This window comes from Hyaena hyaena, unplaced genomic scaffold, assembly GCF_003009895.1.
Source record: "Hyaena hyaena isolate Hyena2069 unplaced genomic scaffold, ASM300989v1 scaffold_409, whole genome shotgun sequence".
NCBI classification, from domain to species: Eukaryota; Metazoa; Chordata; class Mammalia; order Carnivora; family Hyaenidae; genus Hyaena; species Hyaena hyaena.
Window position 1 is genome coordinate 1,469,970 of NW_024081046.1, and position 9,553 is coordinate 1,479,522.

The 9,553-nt window shown below is 53.7% G+C and overlaps 1 protein-coding gene across 1 annotated transcript in view; it reads left to right on the plus strand.

Annotated features, from left to right (window-relative positions):
- Positions 1 to 9,121, plus strand: part of PAOX (polyamine oxidase) — an 11,170-nt gene extending 2,049 nt beyond the window's left edge. The window contains exons 3-7 of the mRNA XM_039252385.1: positions 730 to 929; positions 3,120 to 3,372; positions 5,813 to 5,925; positions 6,267 to 6,424; positions 8,709 to 9,121. Coding sequence (XP_039108316.1) covers positions 730 to 929; positions 3,120 to 3,372; positions 5,813 to 5,925; positions 6,267 to 6,424; positions 8,709 to 8,852 — 868 coding nt within the window. The 3' untranslated portion in view covers positions 8,853 to 9,121. The remainder of the gene's footprint in view (positions 1 to 729; positions 930 to 3,119; positions 3,373 to 5,812; positions 5,926 to 6,266; positions 6,425 to 8,708) is intronic.
- Positions 9,122 to 9,553: the final 432 nt, after the last annotated feature.

A 9,553-nucleotide genomic window follows, 5' to 3' on the forward strand; every position in this document is an offset into this window, starting at 1 on the left:
CCCCCAGAGTCCCTCCTCGCACCCAGGCCCCCTCCATGTACCCCCGGTGTCCCTCCATGTACCCCCAGAGTCCCTCCACGCACCCAGGTCCCTTCCATGTACCCAGAGTCCCTCCATGCGCCCAGGCCCCCTCCATACACCCTGGGACCCCTTCCATTTACCTCAGAATGAGCTTTGGGAAGCAGGGAAGGGTGAGAGGGTCAGGGGGACATTTGTTTTCCCTGTTTTAGAGAGATTGCTCGTTTGTTTCCCTAGTTTTGCTCACTTAGGAAAAATAATTATTTTCAAGCAAAGGTGGTTAGAAGAAGCAGTGCATCTCATAGCACTTTCTTCCGCCTGTGTTCACGAGGCCTCTTAAGTGCTAAGCACTGTGTGAGGGCTTCCTCCCCCGTGATGGACAGACAGCCCACCCCTGTGGTGGGTGGCTTCCCCCCCGCAGAGCACTCCAGAGGCCCTCACAGACTGTCCACCTGGGCTCTCTGGGCATCACCCCAAGGCTCCTGGCAGGGGAGGGCGTCTGTGATCAGGAGTAGGGGGCCAGGCCGGGCAGGGAGGAGGCCTTCTCCCACGATTACCTCCATTCGCTCTTGCTCATGGCTGAGGTGGACTGGAAACCCCTGGGGCGGGGGGCAGGGGGCGGGGGAGCAGCCGCAGCTCTCCCTCATTCCCTGCAGGCCCACCACCTCCAGCAGTTTCCGCTGAAGACACCAGCACTTCTGTCTCTCCTAGGGGCTACCAGGGGCTCACGAACCGCATAATGGCCTCCTTGCCCGAGGACGTGATAGTTTTTAACAAGCCCGTGAAGACCATTCACTGGAATGGGTCCTTCCGGGAAGCCTCCTCTCCGGGGGAGACGTTTCCGGTGTTGGTGGAGTGTGAGGATGGAGGCCGCTTCCCCGCGCATCATGTCATTGTCACTGTGCCCTTAGGTAAAGCCTGCTTTTCCCCATGGGTTCTGGTCTGGTCACCCATCCCAGGTGCCCCGGCCTCTGGCTCTCTCCCACCTCAGTGGCCTCTGTGGTGTTTGTTCAGCCACTGAGCTCACATTTTCATCTAGTCCTGGACAGGATTATGCTATTGTATTTTGTAGCAACTGCATGCTTTGGAATTGAGTTTCACAATAAGAGAAAACCCATGTCTTACTCCTTCAGAGGTCACATATGGACAGGTTGGGACTGCCTCCAGGGGTTCCCCAAACCCTGCCTTCTTGGGCACAGCCAAGGGTGTGACTGCCAGGTCTCAGGTTCAGTCCAGGTATGATTGTGAAAAGTCAAGCATATGGTTCTGTGTAATTCTAGATCTGACACCCTAGACAGAAGCCATTAGTGGGAGCTGGAAATTTGACAAAAGATGGGAGTGGTTGGGAGCCACACCATGCCTGCGCTGTCTCACCTACTCCCCAGGCAGAGTCCCCATCCTGTTTGACAGATGCAAACAAGTTCATCACCTAATTGTCTGAGTTCAACAAGCTAGCAGGAGCCAGAGCTGCTGTAGGGTGAGGAATGGGCCCAGCCCTGTGGCTGCAGCCTGCGCCCCGGCGTTCCTTCAGGGAGCGCTGCTGTGGATGAGCTTGCTGCGCAGCCAGCTCCCTTCTTCCACACATGGAATCGTACTGGGTGTGCTGGCGTAGTCTTCTGCTGCTCCCCTTTTCCCAACCCTCTCTTTTTGGTTAATAAAACTTTTGTCAGTGTTTCCATATAGATCCATGACATTGGTTACCGCCCCCCCCCCCCCGCCCCAACCAATGTCTGTGTTCATTCATGGCTGCAGTGTGTGCTGAGCCCCTGCTATAATCAGCAGGTGCATTACTGTGACTATTGATATTGTTCACAAGGAGCCAGGACACCTGTCACGTAGCCACATAGTTCTTTCTTTTTTTTTTTTTTTTTTAATTTTTTTTAATGTTTTTATTTATTTCTAGGAGAGAGAGAGAGAGACAGCGCGAGCAAGGGAGGGTCAGAGAGAGAGGGAGTCACAGACTGAAACAGGCTCCAGGCTCTGAGCTGGCAGTCAGCACAGAGCCCGACGCGGGACTCGAACCCAAGAACCGCGAGATCATGACCTAAGCGAAAGTCGGACGCTTAACCGACTAAGCCACCCAGGCGCCCCGCCACATAGTTATTTCTTGTATGAAGATGTCATTACTCAATATTACTTAAAATTGATGGAAGTTTAGGTTATTTTCAGTTTTTTTGTTTTACATAGTGTTTCCCATGTGCATTTAAAACACTTGTGTGGGGGCACCTGGGCAGCTCAGTCGGTTGAGTGTACAACTCCTGGTTTCAGCTCAGGTCATGATTCCAGGGTTGTGGGATTGAGCCCCACATCAGGCTCTGTGCTGAGTGTGGAGCCTGCCTGAGACTCTCTCTCTCTTTCTCTCTCTCCCTCCTCTGTCCCTCGCTCTGCCCCTCTCCTCTATGCAAGCATGCATACACACACTCTCTTTCTAAAATAAAATTTAAACCCTCCCGAAACAAAACAAAAACAAAACACTTGCGCGAACACAGGGGCAGGAACTGCTGGATTGAGGGTCTGGGCTGACGGTGACTCTGGCGGAGGGTAGGGGACCCCTCTGTGGGTCCTCATGGCCTCTACGGGTCTGTTTCCGTTGGGTTGTTTGTCCTTTACTTACTGACTTTCAAGATATCTGTGTCTTAAGGAGATTGGCTTGTGCTGCAAGTATTTCATCTCATTGACTCTGGGCAAGACTCAATATTTTTTGTTACGCGGATACTCTTTCTGTAGCTTCTGGATGAAGCCTGTTTGTTGCCTCCTCCAAACCGATCCAGATCAGCATGGCTTGCAGACATTGAGAGTTGGAAGGTTTAGAAGGAGAAACTGTCCTCAGAACAGTCTGGGGGCGTGCCAATATTCCCTGCCTGACCAGGTGGCCACCAGGCCCTCTGTGTCCCTCCCTGGTGCTGCTGCTCACCGAGGCTAAGCCCGATGGCCAGAGCCAGCCTGGTGCCTGGGAGCCCGGTTGAGCTGGGGCTGGTGTGGGTCCCTGGAGGCACCCTCTCTCTGACTCCTCTGACGGGCGTCAGGGTGGGTTCCCAGGACTCTTAATTCCAGTTTAAGAGATGTATGTGGTGTAAGTTGAGTCCACTTGTGAATTCCAGGTTTTCTTAAAGAACATCTGGACACCTTTTTTGAGCCACCACTGCCCACCCAGAAGGCAGAAGCGATCAGGAAAATGGGCTTTGGGACCAACAATAAAATCTTCCTGGAGTTTGAGGAGCCCTTCTGGGAGCCCGGCTGCCGGTTCATCCAGGTGGTGTGGGAAGACGCGTCCCCCCTGCACGGTGGCGCCTCTGAGCTCCGGCACATCTGGTTCAAGAAGCTTATTGGCTTCTTCGTCCTGCCTGCCTTCAAGTATGTACGCTTCTTGAGTTTCTCTGAGGAAGCATAGGTGTGAGCTCTGAAGGGGCTCGTTGGCCTTAGTTTGGCTGAGAATCCAGCGGTGGGGTTGGTTCACTGGGAGGCACTTCTGGAGGATTTCTGGGTGGGATTCTAAGGGCAGCCCAGCGCCTGGTGACAGACACCTGGGTCCTAACCCCTGCAGGGACAGACAGAGCCTACTGTATACAGTGGTGGCCTGGAAGGAAGGTTCGGTCAGTAATAAAGTAGTTACTGAAATCTGCAGGAAGCTGCATACAGTTTGTAGGTTGCAGGAGGAATTTGAAACATGGACGTGTCTGTGGCTGGAAGACAATGTTTAAGCCTGATGCAGTAATTGAGCAAAATACCCTTACAAGTCATGGAATCAAAGACCCATCTGTGGCTAAATTGTATGGCCCAGCTATAAAGAATAAATAATATGGTAAATACGGACTTGGTGCTAACTCAGAAAATAAGACCATGAATACTTTAGGGAGGGAGGGACTGATTTTTCCAGTAAGATCAAAAGACATGGTTAGTATGTTGTGGTCTGGTTTCCACACAGAGATGTGGTAGGATTGGGGACCGTGTTCTTGGCTTGGAGGACAAAATGCAGGCATGCCTGCCGGCGTGGCTCATGAGAGTAGGATGTACGGGCTCCTCCAGCCTGTGAGGGGACCCCCCCCCCCCGTGTGTCCTTTGCACTGAAGATAAAGTAGACACCCGGGTTTGGAAACGTGGCCAGGGTTGTGTGGATGGGTAGTGGAACGGAGGCTCGGGGGGCCCAGCCAGCTTCCCTAGGCCTGGTTCTCTGGCCTATGCTCTGTGCTCAGGACACTAGTAGGGACAACAGTCCTGGGGACACTTCGTGGCCCAGGACAGTGGCTCTCATACTTTGTGGTTTCAGGAACCCCTTTTATACTCTTTAAAAGTGTCAAGGATCCCAAAGAGCTTTTGTTTATGTGGGTTGTATCTGTGCATTTTCCACAGTAGAGATTAAAACTAAGAAATTTAAAAAGTTATTTTTTAAAATGGTAAACCTATAGCATGTTAACATAACATTTTAAAATGAAAAATAACTATGAATCTTAATTTTTTAAAACATTTTATATATTTTTGAAAAACAGAGAGAAACAGAAGGTGAGCAGAGGAGGGGCAGAGAGAGAGACACACCCAGAATCTGAAGCAGCTCCAGGCTCCAAGCTGTCAGCACAGAGCCCGACGCGGGGCTCGAACCCACGAACCTCGAGATCATGACCTGAGCCGAAGTCGGACGCTTAACTGACTGAGCCCCCCAGGCGCCCCATAAATACTGCTTTAGAAATAGCGTCTCATAAATACTGCTTTAGAAATAGCGTCTCATAAATACTGCTTTAGAAATAGCGTCTGGGGGGCTCAGTCAGTTAAGCGTCCGACTTCGGCTCAGGTCATGATCTCGAGGTTCGTGGGTTCGAGCCCCGCGTCGGGCTCTGTGCTGACAGCTTGGAGCCTGGAGCTGCTTCAGATTCTGGGTGTGTGTGTGTCTCTCTCTGCCCCTCCCCTGCTCACTCTCTCAGAAATAAATAAAAAACATTAAAAAAATTATAAAGCAGTATTTAGTGGGGAGAGTGGCAGTGCCGTCTTTTCCTCTAGTCTCTTTACCATCTGGTTTAATAGCTGCAGTGTTTTTTCCTGACGTCGGTGAGAAGGTCTGAACTCACATAGATTTATAGCTGGGGCAAGGAGTGGTGTTTAAATAGTCTTCAGATCATTGTGGTTATTCTTTGATACGACAGGAAAACTCAAGAAGTGGTAGTTCCTTCAAGGTGAGGTGCGGTGTGGGGCCTGACCCTCCTTGACGCACTAAAACCCACCGTCTGCCTGACACTCTGACGGGTGTTTCACCCATCCGTGTTTTGGGTCATTCTGAAAGTAACAGTTCATGCAGTCTTTCAAATGTTGACATATTTCACTGTACAATATCAAACAGTTGAATTTATTAATGTCACCACAGATCTCAGAAAAGCATCTTGGTTTTGGGGACCTTTCAAGCTGTCAGTGGCAGCAGATACAAGTTTTCTAAAGTTGTAATTAAAAATTTTTTTTGTTTTTTTATTTATTTCTGAGAGAGAGAGAGAGAAAGAGAGAGAGAGAGACAGCATGAGCAGGGGAGGGTCAGAGAGAGAGGGAGATACAGAATCTGAAGGAGATTCCAGGTTCTGAGCTGTCAGCACAGAGCCCGACGCGGGGCTCGAACCCAAGAACCATGAGATCATGACCTGAGCCGAAGTCGGAACCTAACTGCCTGAGCCACCCAGGCGCCGCTGTTAAAAGAGCTCTGACCTCACAGAACCCTGGGGTTTGTGGCCCACGCTTACAGAACCGCCCCTGCACAGGTGACTGTGGCCCCAGCTGGCCCGGAAGCCCGTCATCTCAGGAGTGTGTCCCCACACAGGTCTGCCCACGTCCTCTGCGGGTTCATCGCTGGGCTGGAGTCTGAGTTTATGGAGACCCTGTCCGACGAGGAAATCCTTCTGTCTCTGACCCAAGTACTTCGCAGGGTGACAGGTACCGAGCAAGCGTGTGCTGCCAGGGCACCGCCTGGGCCCCTGTTGGCGTTGTCAGCCTCCGAGGACAGTCGTCCCTTCTTAGTGGGGTCACTCGAGTTCTCATCTCTGAGGAACTGAAATAGCTTTGCCAATACTTTCCACTTCTTTTTTTCTGTTTCTGGGGGTTCTGAGTTAAGCAAAGTGGGTAAGACAGGGACAGCCCTCTGATGAATACACTCGTGGCTTGGGTTTTGCTCCGAGTACTTTCCTAACTTTCCAACTGCGGGGTCTTAAACGGAAAGGCTGCTGGGGCCGGGCAGGGGTGGTGCCAGGGTAACGAACGCACTGTGTCTGGTTCAGGAAACGCCGCGCTCCCCGCGCCCAGGAGCCTGCTGCGCTCGCGCTGGCACAGCGCCCCGTACACCAGGGGTTCCTACAGCTACGTGGCGGTGGGCAGCTCCGGGGCTGACGTGGACCTGCTGGCACAGCCCCTGCCTGTGGATGGCGCAGAGACGCAGGTGAGGTGGTGCGTGGGCAGAGTCCGTGGGATTTTTGAAATTATGGACTGGTACACGTGTATTATTTTATGAGAATTCTACACGCACATAGCCTAAAGCATCAGAGAGTTAGGGGCGGCTAACAAAATACAATCAACACGAGCTACAACAGGGGTGGAGGGCCCCTGACACCCCTTCTCAGACTGTTGCGGCTGAGCTTCCTCTCCCAAGTTTACCTCATCTCTAAACAACACGTTTATGCTGCCCCAAAACATTCAGTCGTGGAACACTTCGGATGTGCACAAGCAGGCAGAATCTTTGGGTCTCCGTCTCCAGCTTCCAAGCTGTCAGGTGGTGGCCGTCACTCACTCCCCCCCCCCCCCCCCCCCCATGAACTGTGCCCCACAGGCAGGCTGTTTTCCTGCAGATATGCCCACGTGCATCTCTAAGGAAGAAGGGCGCCCTCTGAAGTTGTATAACTCTAACATCATTAGCACAGTTACAAATTTACAGTCATTCCTCTGTGTCACCCAGCACCGTGTTCAGTTTTCCATGTGTTCTATGATCCCTTTTCGGTTTGCTTGTCTGATAATGTTACTCCTTGAATGTGTGGTTTGAGGCATCACTGATTGAATTCTCACTATGGCGGATAAGGTTTCAGATCTGTTCACTCCGGTGCCCCTCAGCTTCCCACGTGTGCGGCAGTACTTGGGTGAGGCCCTGTCCACACCTGGGTACGAGGAAGCTTCGACTCCTTTTCCTGCCTCTTTGTAGATGTGAGTGTGTGTTTGAGTGTGAGTGTGTGCAGTGTGTACATGAGCGTGGGAGAGACCATGCAGGTATCAGTTTTCTTTGCCTGGGCTCTGCTAACGGTTTACATCATCTCCAGCTCCCTTCCCTTGAGCCAGTGTCAGCTCCAGCCCTTGAGGCACAGCTGTGCCCATCCCCCACCTGCCCCTCTGTCCCCCCGTCCGGCACCCATGCCCTGCACCTGTCCCCCACCCGCCCCTCGCCCACACCCCCCACCCGGAGCCCACACCCTGCCTGTCTGGAGCCTGCGCCTCTTGCCCAGTCCCCGCCTGCCCACCTGCCCCCACTTCCCACCCTTACTTTGTTGGAGCATTTATTCCAGTAGCTTCTTGAGGAGGAGGTGCATGGGAGGTGAGTGTTTAGAGAAAGCTTGCAGGTATGAAAATGTCTTTTTCTACCCTTATACTTCAGGCGTTCCAGTCCTGTCCCTACAGAATAACCCGTCCTACACCCAGTGGTGGGAAGCAGATACTTTATTGTGCTGACAACCCTGTAGGTGGGCACAGGCGATTGTGCGTTTCTGCCACGTGATGTCCAGGGTCTCGGCTGGGAAGGCTCGGCCTGCAGGAATCACTCAGAGCTGGGGTGGGGGTCATCTGAGGCCTCTTCTCTTGCATGGCTGCCCCGGGCTGGGACCCTGGCTGGAGCGCCTGCCGTGGCCTATGTGGCTCCGGCTTCCTCATAGCACGGCTGCCCACGTGGCGCCCGGGGCTCTTAGCACAGGTGTTCCTGGCAGCAGGACGCTGACACTCCGCTGCCTGGCGCGGTCACACGCCTGCCCACGTGCCAGGGGCGGGGCACAGAGCCCACCTTTCTGTGGGAGGCGTCTCCAAACACTTGTAGCCACGTAAGAGCCACACATTGGGTGGAAATCCTAGCTTGAGAGGCACTTCCCTCAGCGTTTGGGACACATTCTCTGGTGCTGCTGTGGGGAAGCCCAGAGCCATTCAGGTCCCTTTCTTTCCTGCCTCCTAGGAAGCTTGGAAGAACGTTCCCCAACAGGCCCTGCTCTGGCCCTGCGGCCCCTCCCTGCCGCACGCGGTCACGGACGCCCCGCACCTCGCTTCACACCTCACGCCTCACGCGCTTCTACCCTGTGGCTGCTCAGTCAGTCGGGAAATTCTCTTGGATTAGCTCGTCTTCCCTTTGTTCTTTTTTCTTCTTTTTCTTTTTTTCTTTCTGAGATTTCTGTTGTTGGGATGCTGGGCTGGTCCTCAAATGTTCTTCTCTTTCTCCCTCCTAATTTCCATCTCTTTGGTGTTTCACTCTGTGTTTTGGATGATGTTCTCAACATTGCATCCCAAACAGTCTGTTGAGTTTTCCATTTTGCAGTAACATTTGATTCCAGGGGTGTTTGCTCATGTTATGGACCGTCTCAGGGCCCCGTGGGGTTAGAGAAGAATATTGTGACACACTTGCTCTGTGGCCACAGTGACAGCTGTGTGGCTGCAGCCTGCCTGCTGTGCCCTGTGCTAACCCCGGCTTCTCTTTGCAGCTCCAGGTCCTGTTTGCAGGGGAAGCCACACATCGGGCATTTTACTCTACCACGCACGGGGCTCTGCTGTCTGGCTGGAGGGAGGCCGACCGGCTCATCGCTCTGTGGGACCCCCAAGGACGGCTGCCTGGGCCCCGGCTCTGAGCTCTGCTCCTTCCATTCTGAGCCGGGCTCTGCCCCTCCTGTGCTGGGGGAGGCTGGCACCAACCTTTCCTCTGACAGTGTCTGGCCTGGCTCGAGATTTGGGGATGTTAATGACAGCCTTCTTTTTTTTGGTGACTGGGGGAAGCTCTCATTTATCACGGAGTCTGGGCAGGGCCGAGCTTGAGCTGAGCGCAGGGTCTTCCTGGAGAAGTGTGACGCAGGGCACCGCCGCCGCCGCTGAGGGTGTGCACATAAAGTGTGTCAGAGCCTCTGTGTCTCCTCATCCTTCCATCTCAGCGCTGCAGCATCTGTCTCTTCTGTCTTCACCTGGTCCCAGGCTGGGGTCACCGCGGGGCCCGGTGCCCCCTCCCCTGAGTTCCCTGAACTTTGGGAGCTGTGGCTGCCCCTGCTCCCAGGCATCCCATGGTGTCCCCGAGCTCTCATTGCTGGTGCTCAGAACCGCGCTGACAAGATACTTTAGCTGACACCCACGGCAGCGTGGTGGGCTGGGTGGGGGCCAGGCAGTGGGAGACATCAGTGCACAGAGCACCCCTCCCTGACCTGGGGCCAGAGGTTTTCTGGAGGAAGTGAATGAACAACGAGGCCTCAGGAGTGCAGAGGAGGGGCACAGCTGGTGTGTCAGGGTGAGTGGGGAGCGCGTCAGCAGCGGGCAGTGCTGGGGTGAGAGTGTGGGGTCTGCT